This window comes from Mesocricetus auratus, unplaced genomic scaffold (assembly GCF_017639785.1).
Source record: "Mesocricetus auratus isolate SY011 unplaced genomic scaffold, BCM_Maur_2.0 Super-Scaffold_100010, whole genome shotgun sequence".
Classification (NCBI taxonomy): Eukaryota; Metazoa; Chordata; class Mammalia; order Rodentia; family Cricetidae; genus Mesocricetus; species Mesocricetus auratus.
This window is the reverse complement of record NW_024429194.1, coordinates 85,161,620-85,176,115: the sequence shown is the minus strand read 5'-3', so window position 1 is coordinate 85,176,115 and position 14,496 is coordinate 85,161,620. Positions and strand designations below refer to the sequence as shown.

The window sequence follows — 14,496 nt, the reverse complement described above, 5'->3', positions numbered from 1 at the left end:
CTCACAAGCATTCAGAAATCTCCTCACATGACTCCATTCCTGGACCATGTTCTGACACAGGAACACACCAGCAAGCCCAGCTTTATTTCAGTAGATCTGGGGAGCCAGACTCAGGTCCTCATGTCTGCACAGTAAGCATTTACCACTAAGTGGATGCCCCACCACCCCCGCCTCCATGGTAGGTATTTAACTTAGAGCTCCAGGCCTGCTAAGCAAGCTCCCCACCACTGAGCTCTATCCTCAGCCCCATACTTTTTTGTTGTTTTGTTTTTCCAGACAGGGTTTCTCTGTGTAGCCCTGGCTGTCCTGAAACTTGCTCTGTAGACCATGCTGGCCCTGAACTCACAGAGATCCACTTGATCCTCCTGAGTGCAGTTATTAAAGGCGTGTGCCGCCACTCCATACTTATTCTCTTAATTTGACGATGCCTACACCTCCTCATACCCATGATAAGAACTTTTAGCTTTCCTTTTTATGGTTTTTAAAGTTTTTTGTTGTCCTCAAGCAGCTCATTCAGAATGAAAGGAGGGAGCTAGGGTCATGGAGAAACTAACCCAGGTCTCCTTAACCACACTCCTCGCCCCACTTCCCTAGCATGATCCGTTCTTTTTAAGATATCTTCATTAATGGGGGCAGGGATACACATCAATGGAGCACATGTGGAGATCAGAACACAACCTCCTGGAGCCAGTTTCCTCCTCCACCTGGGTCCGGGGATGGCGCCCACGTCATCAGCTTGTGAGATGAGCACATTACCTGCTGAGCCATCTAGCTGGTCAGGTCACTCCATGTTCTTAATGACCATGTCTTTCCCTGGGTGATACACCATCTTTGGAAAAACCTGGAATTATCCCAGGCCACCAGAACCATGACTCTTATGTATCTACTTTCATCTGTTACAGCACTTAATATATGAAATTGGCAGCCAGCTATGGTGACTTGTCTAAAACCCCAGCAAGGTGGAGGTTGGGACTCAGGCAGGATCAAGAGTTCAAAGCCAGGCCGGGCGTTGGTGGCGCACGCCTTTAATCCCAGCACTTGGGAGGCAGAGGCAGGCGGATCTCTGTGAGTTCGAGGCCAGCCTGGTCTACAAGAGCTAGTTCCAGGACAGCCTCCAAAAGCCACAGAGAAACCATGTCTCGAAAAACAAAAAAAAAAAAAAAAAAAAAAAGAGTTCAAAGCCAGATTTGGCTACCTCACCAAATCTTGTCTCAAAAAATAAACCCTGAACTGGATGAGTTTTTTCTGTCTTTCTCTATCAGCAGAATTACTCCTGGGTAACCACTAGGATTAGAGTAATCAATTCAATACTTGGTTTCTTTTAGAAGGTGTCTATCACAGACTGCTCTGTAGGAGGCACGTAGGTCCTTTGCTCACACATAAGCACTAGGGAAACCAGGAAAGTTAAACACACAGTGCTGTTCTCTTCAAAGGCAGAGATGTACAACCTGTTTTCCCACCCAGAAGGCACTGACAGCCTGATGACCTCTGCACTATCGCTGTGGCCAGGCCACCCTTATCTTGAGCTAGTCTGTCTCAGTCTCTAGAGCTAAGCTGCCCCAGGCCCTTATCACACTTGTTTATCTTGAACTTTTTCTTGGTTATCTATAGAACCCATCTTTATGGAAGACAGCACTTGTCCTTTACAAAGAGTTTTTAAGTCCTATCTTAAGTTTTGTTGTGCACATGGGATTGAGTTAACTGTCACCAGGAAACTTCTTTTTAATAATTGTGTTCAAACAGGACTAAAATAAACTACTCAGGATCAGACTCTAAAAGTTTGAACCAACACCAGCTAGTGAGTCCTGCTGAACAGAACTACCTTCTTATCTCCCTCTGATCATGACTCTGCTGGCTTTGATGGCTGCAGGGATCCCTCCACACCACCCCATCCGCTGCCGAGTCCACTGGATGAAGGAAAGACTGGCCCAGGCCCAGGTCAGTACTGTTTCTTGCCCTAAGCTCCTAGTCTTTAGCCTCATAGGCCAAGCAGGGAGAGGTAAGAGGAGGCAGGTACATTTTGGGCTTCTCATTGTCCTCCTACCCATTCCCCCAACGGCTGGAAAATTACTGTGTTCTCTGAGAAACTGGGCGCAGATGACTGTCAGAAGCTTCCAGCTTTAGTCTAATGCTACCACTCATGCCTAATGTGAGAGCTGAGTAGTGTTTTTCTAAAGAGGGACGTTTAAAATACACACAGTGCTCTGGGCTGAATTCTTCCTCATACCATTTAAGGGTATGTATGCTCAGGAGCACAGTAAGGTTTTACTGTCATTGCTTGCAGAAGAGGGAGAGCCAGCTTCATTGAAAGCTGCGCCATGGCAAGCACTGTGCCAGGGGCTGGGGTTGGATGAGTGGGAGATGAGGAACCTTTCCCCTGCAGGCATTCTGGCAGATGGGATTTGAATAATCCCCTAGAGTTAACATTTGATAGCATGTAGAAAGCAGACTGTGGGGTCAGACTGGGGTTCACTGCCAACTTTCAGCCATTCAGTGACTATTTACTAAGGGGTTCCCACAGACCTACCTGCAAGTGTGCTCCAACTGGGAATGAGACAGTGAGCTAAGCCAGACTGGATCCATGTCACCCGGGTGGGGCTGACTATTGGGGTAGACTTGTAAAACTAAAATAAGTGCAAACTACAAATTATATTTTATAGAAGTTATGCATATAACAGTGACTTAGTCATTCCTGCTTCCATAGGAGGTTCACAGAGATGACACAGTGTGGTTTGTTTAGTTTCTTTTGAGACAGGGTCCTGGCCGGCCTGGCACTTGCTCTGTAGACCAGGCTGGCCTTCAACTCATGGAGGTCCCTGCCTCTGCCTCTCAAGCGCTTGACAGTGTTGACCTAGTTGCAGAGGTCAAGGTGGGGAAGGAACAGCAGGAGTTAACTAAAGGTGAGAAGAGAAGTCACAAGGCTAGGAGGAGGTTAATGGATATTGCCCATCCTGGTAGTCATTAGCCACACATGAAAACAAAGTTCTTAAATCTGGTTCATGGGACTGAAGGCAAATTTTGTTTTAAAATTAAAAACCAAAGCAAGGTAAATTTTAAAATCTTTACATTTAAGCATATTTTGGACAAGCCAAGTTAACTAAAACTATAGTCAAGTTAAATCTGTTTTTATTTTACTTTTTAACTGCGTAGGGACAGGTGTGGTAGTACTAGCTTTCAATTCCAGCACTCTGGAGACAGAGACAGGAGGATTTGGAGACCAGCCAGAACTACATAGTGAGACCCAGGGTCAAACCCCAAATGTAAAAAAGGGAAAAGGTGCAGGGATATAGTGAGTGTATGTCTGTACTCCCAGCACTGAGAGGCCGAGTAGGACGAGTTGAGAAATCCAGGGCAGCCTGGGCTATCCAGTGAGACCATCTCAAAACAAAACAACCCGAAGGTGCTTTGGGCTCGATTAAGCGTGGGATCAGCGTGCACACGGCTCAGGTTTTAACAACAGAAGGCTGCAAATTACAAATGTGGTCTGCTTTACGTTTCTGTTGAAACACTGAGTGCTAGGCTAGATATGGCTAGTTTTGAACGTGAAACTCTCTCTTCTAATGCAGTGTGGCAAAGGTGGAGGAAAACCGTTTGTAGACAGACTGCTTGGTCCTGTCCCCTGCGGCTGGAATGACACCTAGTACACCCACTAGGCCGCCAGGAAACATCTCTTGGGCGGCCCATTTCTCCATTCGCCACACAGAACATAATACAGAATTTGAGGAATGCTGGATGGGATTCTCCAATTCTCCGCCCCTTGTTCACTGGGCGACCGACCTTCCTGGACCTCAGTGTCCCTTGTTCACAGTCACGAGGAGGAGGCAAGCCTGGCAGGAGCCAGTTTGCTGCTGGCAAGGAGTCGTCCTCTGTCTGTTCCTCTGTCTTACCTGGAAGCTTTGGCGGAACCCCAGAGCCTCAGGACGGGTTCCAGCACGGGTCCTTCCGGTGACCCCACCAGGCTCTGGATGGCCGCCGGCACCCGCGGCCCCCAAATCACCGGGAAGGGGCGCGCTTTGCTTTGTGCCCGGGGCGGGGAAGCCGGAGACTGGGCCATTTTGCTACTGTGAGTCCAGCCCAGGTCACTACACACTCCTTTCCCACAACAATGCGGCCCTGAGCCGGCGCCGTGGCGGCCCCACGCGGTTACCATGGCGACGACGCCGCTATCCGGGGGCCAGACCAACGTGTTTAGGGGGGGACACTCCTCGCCTTGCCTGTGGCCGCTCAGCGCGTGAGGAACCCCAGAAGGCTTTCCCAAGGCCTTCCTCGCTTCGTGATCCGGAGGGAACCCGCGGGGGCCCAGCTGCTCCGCGGAGGCCCGTCCGGGAGGGCACACCCCCTCCGTCCTCAGTGGTGAAGGCCATAGCCGATGCGCATGCGCGCGATGGGAGCCCGGCGCCCGCCAATCGCAGTCGCGGCGGTTGACGCGGCGAGGGCGGATCTTTGCGAGAGGGTAGGGGATAGCTCTGGACGCCGGCTTCGCAGGCGCACCGGGTACGTCTGGGGGTCGACGTTCGAAGGCTCGGGCCAGCCACGGTGGGTGGGAGGTGGGTGCGAGGTGGGTGGGACACCCTGGTACCACTGGAGAGGGTGGCGGGCAGGCCGGGTGGTGGCGTGCCCCGCGGGCGCATCTTGCCACGGTGACTCCGGACGGTGTTTTGACCCGCCACTTGAAGGGCGTCTTCTAATCGGTACCGAACTCCTATGGTTCCGTGGCCCGTGCGCATGCAGAGTTAAAGTTGGCTCTTAAGTCTTTCGAAACGCTTTTTTTTCCCCCTTTGAGAATCGAGTGAAAACCAAGGATGCTTCCTTTACTTGCTTGTCAGGATGAAGGTAATGCATTTTATAACCTGATGCGAACTAAAGCTTCGCACAGTAAGTACAGTTCCCTGAGAAGGGCACAGCTGGATCTGCTTCCCGGGGTTATGGTGAGCATCAGATGTGCCAACAACTTGTAAACACGGAAGCACTTCTCCAAGCTGGGTGCTGTTATTCCTGGTTGTCAGTAAGGAACTCGAGGGCTGGAGAGATGGCTCCGCATCTAAGAGTACTAGTTGCTGTTGCAGAGAATCCAGATTTCATTCCCAGCTCATAACCACCGGTAACTCATGTTCCAGGAATCTGAGAACCCAAGGCACATGGTACGCAGACTTACATGCAGGCAAAACACCCATCCACATCGAAACAATAACGATAAATAAAACACTTGAGGCCCTTGTGGGGATAAAATGCTGAGATCCCATTGAGGGTGAGCACTGGAGTTGATTGGAAATCAGGAATGGCCCCTTAACTTTCTTGATCCTGAGCCCTCCCTATGAGAAAGCTTCACTAAAGAACACTAAGATTAAGGGTATTTTAGTCAAGGCAAGTGGATCTCTATGAGTTTGAGGCCAACCTGGTCTACATAGAGAAACCCTGTCTGGAAAAACAAAACAAAAAAGAACCCTAGGATCTCAGCCAGTTGATTATAAAGTCATCCAGAGAGTTACAGGGTGCTGAGATGGCCTATGCCTTGATCTAGAAGGGTGTGTGTGTGTGTGTGTGTGTGTGTGTGTGTCTGTCTGTCTGTGTGTGTGTGTGTCTGTGTGTGTCTGTGTCTGTGTCTGTGTCTGTGTGTCCTAATAATTTGTGAAGGGGACTGGGGAAAAGGCTCAGTGAATACCAGTGCTTGCTGTACAAGTATGAGGACCTGAATTCAAGTACCCAGCACCCCACAGTAAAATGCCTGATTAACACCTGTAATTCCAGCACTGTTGGGGGCAGAGAAAGGACTACTTGGACCTGCTAGCCACCAAATCTAGGTCCAGGTTCAGTGAGAGACCCTATCTAAAGGGAATATGACAGAAAGTGACAGGGCACCAAACCTGGTGTCCTCTTTGTTATACCTAAATTAAAAAGATGCCAAGCGTTGGTGGCGCACACCTTTAAACCCAGCACTCGGGAGGCAGAGGCAGGCAGATCTCTGGGTTCAAAGCCAGCTTGATCTACAGAGCTAATTCCAGGAGACCCTGTCTCAAAGAACAACAACAACAACAACAAAAAGTTGACCTCTTTCCCAAACTTGAATGATGTTAGTGATTTTATGAGCTTTGCAGGAGGTAGTGACTAAAGCTGGTATAATGGTGACTGTCATTGTCAGCTCCACTATGTTCTGGTTCTCTCCTTTTCTTGAGACACCTTACCTCTCATAACAGGACAGGTGACTTGATATATGGACCAAGTGATAAGCACCACTGTCAATCTGAGAATGAAATACCCAGATTGTAGCTTCTTGGCTTTAAAATGGCGGATATGCAGAAGTTAGTGTCTCTGGCGCTGTTCTTACTAGCTCATGGGGACAAAAATCTCATTTCCTTGGTGCACACTGTTATGCTGGTGAGGCCACCCTGGTCCAGGTTTTTAACGTAACTGTGAAGCCACACAAACTTTGGTTCAAATGCCTGTTACCACTGCAGACCTTAGCTTTCTAGATGTCACCAACCAAATGGGGTGACTAGGAGGAGCTTGTCAAGGGGTAATTGTGAGTTAAAGGAGATTATACAAAGGCATTAGCATAGTGCCTGGTGCATAGGAAGCATCCAAAGCCTCGGAGTTCCTACTAGGACTTGTAGGACCTCAGGCCTCCATTTGCCATTCTATCTAAAAGGAAAACTCTTCCCAGTAGATATTGCCAGGTTTGGTAAGTGTCAATGGCTGAAATGTTTTCATGATTTGACACCAATGACATAAAGTCTCTGATCTGTTTGACCCTAGGAGAAGGAAGTGCTAGAGTTTCCTCAAGTCAGGAATGCCTCTCTTTGGGAGTATATTCAGTCCAAAGAAGACCCCTCCTCGGAAGTCTGCCTCTCTCTCCAACCTGCATTCTGTGAGTCTGGGGTCTGGGTGGAGAAGCAGCACTGCGGGAGGGCATCCCTTTAGTTTATATCGTTAGTCAAGTTTGAATTCCTGTGTGGGAATTACAGTTGGGGCTTATTCAAGAACCCACTGATAGCCAGCAGTGGTGGCCCTGAACTGGATGAGTTTTTTCTGTCTTTCTCTATCAGCAGAATAGGCCCATGCTTTTAATCCCAGTGCTCAGGAGGCAGAGGCAGGTGGATCTCAGTGAGTTCAAGGTCAGCCTGGCCTACAAAGTGAGTTTTAGGACAGTCAGGACTGTTGCACAGAGAGACCGTGTCTCAAAAAAGAAAAAAGAACCGACTAAAATAGCCAAGCCTCATTCTGATTTTGGTCCCAGGTGATGATATCCACCCTGACTGACATTTTAGTCCCAAAGCTTGTCCAAGAATTAATTTCAGTCATGTTTAAAGATCAAATTCAAGCTGGGTATAGAGGTATATACATTTAATCTCAGCAATCAAGAAACAGAAGCAGGTGAACTTCTGAGATTGATACTAGCCTGCTCTATATATAGAGAGGTCCAGGACACCCAGGGCTACAGGGAGAGACACTGTCCCTGAAAAAAGAGAATTTCAGGGGCTTGAGAGATAGCTCAGCTATTAGGGGCACTTGTTCTTGTGGGGGACCTGGGTTGAGTTCCCAGTACCCACATGGTAGCTCACAACCATCTATAACTCCAGTTACAGGGGACCCAATGCCTTCTTCTGACCTAAGTTTACAAGGTTCACAGACTTACATGCTTGTAGGACACTCAAAATCATAAAATTAAAACAAATCTTTTGTTGCTGTTTTGGGAACAGGTTCTCTCTGTGTAGTCACGGCTATACTGGACCTGTCTATGTAGACCAAGGTGGCCTCAGACTCAGATCTGCCTTCTAAGTGCTGGGATTAATGGTGTGCAACCCCACACCCTGCCACAAAATAAATCTTTTTTTAAAAAATGATCAAGCTTATTTTTGAAGGAATCACAGAAGATGCTGGCTTGCCACCATTTAGTGACATTTGAAAGGACATCTGTTCCAAAAGAGGTGGCCCAAACACATTTGAGGCTATTACACTGCTCTGGTGGGTCCTCTGTCTCCACCACATTGGGGAATACTATTCTAAGATGTGTGACTTTTGTTTATGCTGCATTTGTGTAACTCTGTGAAGCTGTGATTCTTTGCCTGTCTAAAACACCTGATGGTCTAATAAAGAGCTGAATGACCAGTAGCAAGGCAGGAGCAAGGATGGGGGGGCTGGCAGGCAGAGAGGATAAACAGAAGGAGAAACAAGGAAAAGAGGAGCAAGAGAAGAAGAAGAGTCAGGCACTCAGCCAGCCAGAGTAAGAGTGAAAGATTTATGGAAGAGAAAGACAAAAATCCAGAGGGAAAAGGTAGATGGGATAATTTAAGTTAAGAAAAGCTGACTAGCAACAAGACACACTAAGGCAGGGAAGTCATAACTAAGGACAAGCTCCCATTATTTGGGAGCTGGGTGGTGGACCCCCGAGAAGAAAAAAAACAGCTTATTATACCACCACATTCCCGTCCACCTTAATTCTGGGTGATATTGCTTACTCTTACATACCCAGAGATGATGACCCTAGTTTCCTTGTCCTTTCCCACATGACCAGCTGTGCAGATTAGCTAATCCTTCATGGGTCAGTGGGTAAGGCAGCAAGGATAAACTCAGCTCTGAAGTCTTTGAGTCTGTTGCCTCTAGTCCCCAGTTAAAGTCACAGTGGCAGCCCTGGTTAGGCCAGGGCTAAACATTCTGGGATCCTAGGTTTCCATACCGTGGGCCTTTAGCCTCCCTCCAGACATCAATGATGCAGATGCACCTGGTGGTCTCACTGGGACAACCCCTGTCCTGAGGGCATTCTCATAAAAAAGTCTGTCTCAGCCCTGCCATCTGTGGTGGCAGCACACACCTTTAATCCCAGTACCAGCAGAGGCAGGTGGATCTCTGAGTTCAAGGCCAGCCTGGCCTACAGAAGTGAGTTCCAGGGCAGCCAGGGCTACACAGAAAAACCCTGTCTTGAAAAACAAAAAAGAAAAAAGAAGTATTGCCAGATATTGGCGCTTCAAGACCATCCATAACTCCAGGTCCAGGGACCCAGTGCCCTCTTCCGACCTTCACAGGCACCAAGCATGCGAGTGGTGCACATACATGCATGCAGACAAAACACAGTAAACAAATAAATCTAGTTTTAGAAATACAATAAATTTTAAAGTGCTGGGCATTGTGACATGTAAATGGGGTGGGACACAGATGATGATATGAGGCTAACGACAGGAGGATCCTGGGACTCACCGGCTAGCCAGCCTAGCCTACTTTCTCAGCTTCGGGCCATGGAGAGAACTTCTCTCAACATAGGTGCTGAGAGACCGGCAGGGGGAAGGGAAGTGACTGGAGTGGAGGACAGTTATCAGGAAAATGCAAAGATGAAGGGAGAAGAGAATCGACTACATACTTTTGAAAATGCCGTAGGATAGCTAATACCCTATATATCAATTTCTTATTTTTGTGGGGTGTAGAGTTGAGACAAGGTCTCTCTATATAGTCCTGGGTGTGCTAAAACTTGCCCCATAGACCAGGCTGGCCTCAAACTCAAAGAGACCCACCTGCCTCTGCCTCATGAATGCTGGGATTAAAGGTGTGTGTCACCATGCCTGACCTGATTTTTTTTTTAATATGGATGGTGCCAAAGGAATGACACACGAGGCTGTTCTCTGGCCTCCACATATGTGCCTGCACATACATGAACACTCCTACACACACATACACACACATACACACACACACACAGCAAAGGATATAGCTCCCTGGTAGAGTACTTGCCTAGAATATTCAGATATCTTAATGAGGAGAGTAGCGTGTAAACAAAGTTGTTACTTTAAATAGGGTGGTCAATCCAGATTGAGCAATAGATATTTCAGCACACACTTGAAGGACTCCTTCCCTCTGTGTGTATGTGTGTGCTCTGTGTGTGTGTGTGTGTATGCGTGTGTGTGTGTGTGTGTGCTCTGTGTGTATGTGTGTCTGTGTGTGTATGCGTGTGTGTATGTGTGTGTGAATGCTCCTAGTATGTGTATGTGCGCATGTGCATGCTCTGTGTGTGTGTGTGCTCTGTGTGTGTGTGTGTGCTCTCTGTGTGTGAGAGTGTATGTGTGTGTGTGTGCGCACGAGTGCGCATGCGGGTGCTCTGGGAATGTATTATGCTCTGAGTGTGTGTGCGCGGGTGCTTGGTGTGTGTGTATGCTCTGTGTGTATATGCTCTTGGTGTGTGTGTGTGTGTGTGCATGCGTGTTCTGTGTGTGAGTGTATATGTGTGTATGCTCTGTGTGTGTATATGTGCTCTCTGTGTGTGAGTGTGTGTGTGTTTATGCTCCTAGTATGTGTATGTGCGCATGTGCATGCTCTGTGTGTGTGTGTGTGTGTGCTCTGTGTGTGTGTGTGTGTGAATGCTCCTAGTATGTGTATGTGCGCATGTGCATGCTCTGTGTGTGTGTGTGCTCTCTGTGTGTGAGAGTGTATGTGTGTGTGTGTGTGCTCTGTGTGTGTGTGTGTGTGCTCTGTGTGTATGTGTGTGTGAATGCTCCTAGTATGTGTATGTGCGCATGTGCATGCTCTGTGTGTGTGTGTGCTCTGTGTGTGTGCTCTCTGTGTGTGAGAGTGTATGTGTGTGTGTGCGCGCACGAGTGCGCATGCGGGTGCTCTGGGAATGTATTATGCTCTGAGTGTGTGTGCGCGGGTGCTTGGTGTGTGTGTATGCTCTGTGTGTATATGCTCTTGGTGTGTGTGTGTGTGTGTGTGCATGCGTGTTCTGTGTGTGTGAGTGTATATGTGTGTATGCTCTGTGTGTGTGTATATGTGCTCTCTGTGTGTGAGTGTGTGTGTTTATGCTCCTAGTATGTGTATGTGCGCATGTGCATGCTCTGTGTGTGAGTGTGTGTGTGTGTGTGTGTGTGTGTGTGTGTGTGTGTGTGTGTGTGCGCACGGGAGCACCCATTGCTTGGACCTGCTTCTTGAGCTACTCATGTCTCCCTCACAGGGGCAAAAGCTACTCTCCAGCAGAGCTGGTCTTACTCATCTCTGAATGCTAGGGAGTCAGGCCTGACTTAGGGAGTGTTTGATGAGTTCTGTCAATGAATACAGAAATTAGACTGTCACACATGAAACAAGACCTAGCAGGAACTGTTAGAATTGTATGCTTCTTCATAACTATATGAAGCAAACTACAACTTACAAGTTTCCTTATTATAAATATACAGTGATGAGGGGAGAATGAATTAAAACCAAGTACATTACACATATAAAAATGTACAGTGGAGCCGGGCGTTGGTGGCGCACGCCTTTAATCCCAGCCCTCGGGAGGCAGAGGCAGGCGGATCTCTGTGAGTTCGAAGCCAGCCTGGTCTACAAAGTGAGTTCCAGGACAGCCTCCAAAGCTACAGAGAAACCCTGTCTCGAAAAACCAAAAAAAAAAAAAAAAAAAAAAAATGTACAGTGGAGAGCTGGGTGGTGGTGGCGCACGCCTTTAATCCCAGCACTTGGGAGGCAGAGGCAGGCGGATCTCTGTGAGTTTGAGGCCAGCCTGGTCTACAGAGCGAGTTCCAGGACAGGCTCTAAAGCTACAAAGAAACCCTGTCGGAAAAAACAAAAAAGATGTACAATGGATTCTTTGAACTGTAAAGTAGACACAAAATTTTGAATTTACAAATTACAGGCTATACAGCCTTTCTGGAACATCCAAAGTGTCAAACAGAACATGCCTTCCCTCTTACAGTTTAAATCGGGTGGGTGGGCACTATGCACAGAGGCCAGAAGGGCACATGGGTGTCCTGCTTTACCACTCTCTGCCTTATTCCCTGAGACAGGGTCTCATTCTGAGCCTGGAACTTGACATTTTCACCTAGGCTAGTGACAAGCAAACCCCACTGAGCCTCCTGTTTCCCATCTACTTCTCCTGAACCACACATGGCACTGGGACTTACAGACACATGTGGGTACACCTGAGTGCTGGAAATTCAAACTAGGTCAGTTGTTTGCACAGCGAGTACTCTTACCCACCGGGCAATTTTCCTAGCCTCTACTTTAAATGTTTGCTATATATAATTTGATAGTCTAGCCTTTTAAGGTATTTCAGGTATTATCAGTGTAGTAGTATGTTCTAATCTCAGCACTCTTGAGGCAGAGGCAGGTGAATCTCTTTGAGTCTGAGGCCAGCCTGGTCTACATAGTGAGTGCCAGGACAGCCAGGCTACAGAGTGAAACCTGTCTCAGCAAAGGATAGGCATGTTTTGTTGGGCTTGGAACTAGTGGGAGAAGCTGGGATGTGAGCTCTTATTCTGTGGCTTCCTCAGCCATCCTACTGTCTTACCACAGTTAGATCGGTCAACGCGGGAATTGGAGCTGGGCCTTGACTATGGAACTCCCACCATGAACCTGGCAGGGCAAAACCTGAAGTTTGAAAATGGCCAGTGGGTAGCAGGTGAGCGGTCCCTCCTGCTGCTCTGTCAAATGAGGATGGCGGAAGGAATCCCCTTTCCAATCCTGCTCTGTGCTTCCTCTAGACACAGTGATTAGTGGGGGCGTGGATCGGAGGGAGACTCAGCGTCTGCGCAAACGGAACCAGCAGTTGGAAGAAGAGAATAATCTCTTGCGGCTCAAAGTGGACATCCTACTGGACATGGTGAGGAAGGCAATCTGGAAGTGATGCCTAGGTTTCCCCTTACAAGGAGTCCCTCCCTTGAGTAAAGCTACCCAACTGATTTCCCCGGGGCTGTTTGCCAAGTACATTTCCTGTGTATCCAAACACGAATATAAAAGCCAACCTTGTCACCAAAGGCTGGAGCAGGGATGAATAACAATACCCACAATCCCTGAGCCTGTGGAAGGCGGTGCTTTAGTCTATGCAGAGCTGGCATGGACACTGGAGAAGAGTTCTGTACAGTGGAGAGTTCTCCAGTGAAGCAGTGTGAGAACTGAATGCCCCAGGATAGTGGCAGGGATGGAGGTTAGGATGGAGGTATCTCAGGTGCTGGGGGTGGTGGGGATGTCCTGCCTCAAATAGACTCAATCAGTGTCCAGCACAGACCTGCTGAGTGCACATACCCAATCAGTGTCAGTCTCTTGTGTCTTCTGGGCCTGGAGGCGCATGCTCATGGCCATGACAGGCATGATGCAGCCAACACGAAGCATCTTTGCCCCACTGCGTAATTGCTGCCTGACTCGATCTCCAGCAGGACACCTGGCATCAGAGTAGCGCCTACTTCACGGAGCTAATACAAGCCACACACTTGCTCTGGAAGTAGAGACCACCCGTCCTCTGTCCTCATTCCAGGGTCAACTGTCTCCTGCTGTAAAGCTCGTTCAATGACCCTTGGGGGCAAAGGAACAACAGCACTGCTCCCTGAGTGCCTTTGTGTGTGCTGTCCAACTCAAAGTGATTTATCATGCCCTAACTGTAGAGTGCAGGACCCGTCCTTTTCATCCTTCACATGGCATGGCACACAGTTGTAAATGATGCAAGTGCTGAGCACTGGAATTAGGAGTATTCCTTGGACTGCCCAGGCTTGCCTGTTGAAGAGGAATGGCAGGCCTTTCCTTGGGGCAGAGTAGCCGTGCAAGCCTGCAGCATGGCCTGGACGTGGCTGCCTTTGTAACAGTCTGACGCTTTCCTTCCAGCTTTCAGAGACCACTGCTGAGTCGCACTTAAAGGACAAAGAACTGGATGAGCTGAAGGTTACCAACCGCAGGAGGAAGTGACGTGCCTGTGAACACTCCCGAGGGTAGCAGAAGGAGCCACTGACCCCTGGCGGGGAAGGGGAGGTGGCAGGGCCCTTTGGTTTTTAGTCAAATGAATAGACTTGCCCTAGGAGAGAGTGTTCACAGACCCATGCTCCCTTGGATTGGGGGTGGGGAGGTAGCGTGGGATGAAAGGAACAAGGTTCTAAGCCAGGCCTTAGCTTGGGAGACGCCACAGACACCACCCAGGGTGTCAACCTAAAGCAAACCCCAGGAAGGTCTAGAAAATAGCTGTTGGCTGCTGTCTTCAGGTGACAGCATACGACTCTCCATGTCTAGAGCACCGTGTTCAGACACCTGGCAGTTCACCTCTTGACACTGGTATCTGGGCTTTGGCTCTGGTTCCAGAGAGCACTTCATGTGAGGGTGCACAATAAGTGGTCTGGGTCCTCTGCCCCTCCTGTCGTGTTCTCTCTGCCTTGGAAGCATCCTCATCCCAAGTCCACGGCCTCTTCTGCATCAGCTTCCCAGCAGCAAACTCCCACCTTCCACAGCACGTTGTAATTTACTTTCTTTCCTGTTATTATTTTTTATTAAATGGTGTTCAATAATCTGTGTAGCAAAATAGGTAAACAAAACAAACAAACAAAAAACTAGTGTGGGTTTCCCAAGAAATAAGCAGAGCCTGTGTTTTAAGTTTTTGCTACTCCACCAAAAGGATTTTCAGGGTTAGGAAAACAGCACCTTGGAGTGGGGAACCACCCTAGAAGAGAAATAATGACTTCATGTCCGAATCCCTCTGCTCTCCTGCTTCAGGGAGGTGGCACTTGTGGCCCACTAGGTGGTCCAGACCTGGTGAGGAAGGAT

The 14,496-nt window shown here is 48.5% G+C and overlaps 2 protein-coding genes across 3 annotated transcripts in view; one reads left to right on the top strand and one right to left on the bottom strand.

The window, feature by feature from the left end:
* Nucleotides 1–4,027, bottom strand: part of Fam227a (family with sequence similarity 227 member A) — a 54,657-nt gene extending 50,630 nt beyond the window's left edge. The window contains 1 exon segment of the mRNA XM_040754134.1: nucleotides 3,888–4,027. The gene's annotated coding sequence lies outside the window, so the exon portion shown is untranslated.
* Nucleotides 4,028–4,376: 349 nt separating this feature from the next.
* Nucleotides 4,377–14,240, top strand: Cby1 (chibby family member 1, beta catenin antagonist). Of its 2 annotated transcripts, XM_040754135.1 has the most exons (6): nucleotides 4,377–4,494; nucleotides 6,754–6,865; nucleotides 12,268–12,373; nucleotides 12,456–12,574; nucleotides 13,570–13,673; nucleotides 13,969–14,240. In XM_040754135.1, exons 2-5 carry the CDS (start codon nucleotides 6,788–6,790, stop codon nucleotides 13,648–13,650), a joined length of 384 nt encoding a protein of 127 aa, XP_040610069.1. In that variant the 5' UTR covers nucleotides 4,377–4,494; nucleotides 6,754–6,787; the 3' UTR covers nucleotides 13,651–13,673; nucleotides 13,969–14,240. The 2 variants fall into 2 exon arrangements, with proteins under 2 accessions (XP_040610069.1, XP_005067043.1); XM_005066986.4 differs by having other exon boundaries at nucleotides 13,570–14,240.
* The last annotated feature ends 256 nt before the right edge of the window (nucleotides 14,241–14,496 follow it).

Bases quoted from the DNA above. Each gene is read 5' to 3' on its own strand.
- Cby1 (XM_040754135.1), top strand. From the start codon at position 6,788: ATGCCTCTCTTTGGGAGTATATTCAGTCCAAAGAAGACCCCTCCTCGG. The intron at 12,374-12,455 runs GTGAGCGGTCCC...TGCTTCCTCTAG, and splicing joins AAATGGCCAGTGGGTAGCAG to ACACAGTGATTAGTGGGGGC. The intron at 12,575-13,569 runs GTGAGGAAGGCA...CTTTCCTTCCAG, and splicing joins TGGACATCCTACTGGACATG to CTTTCAGAGACCACTGCTGA.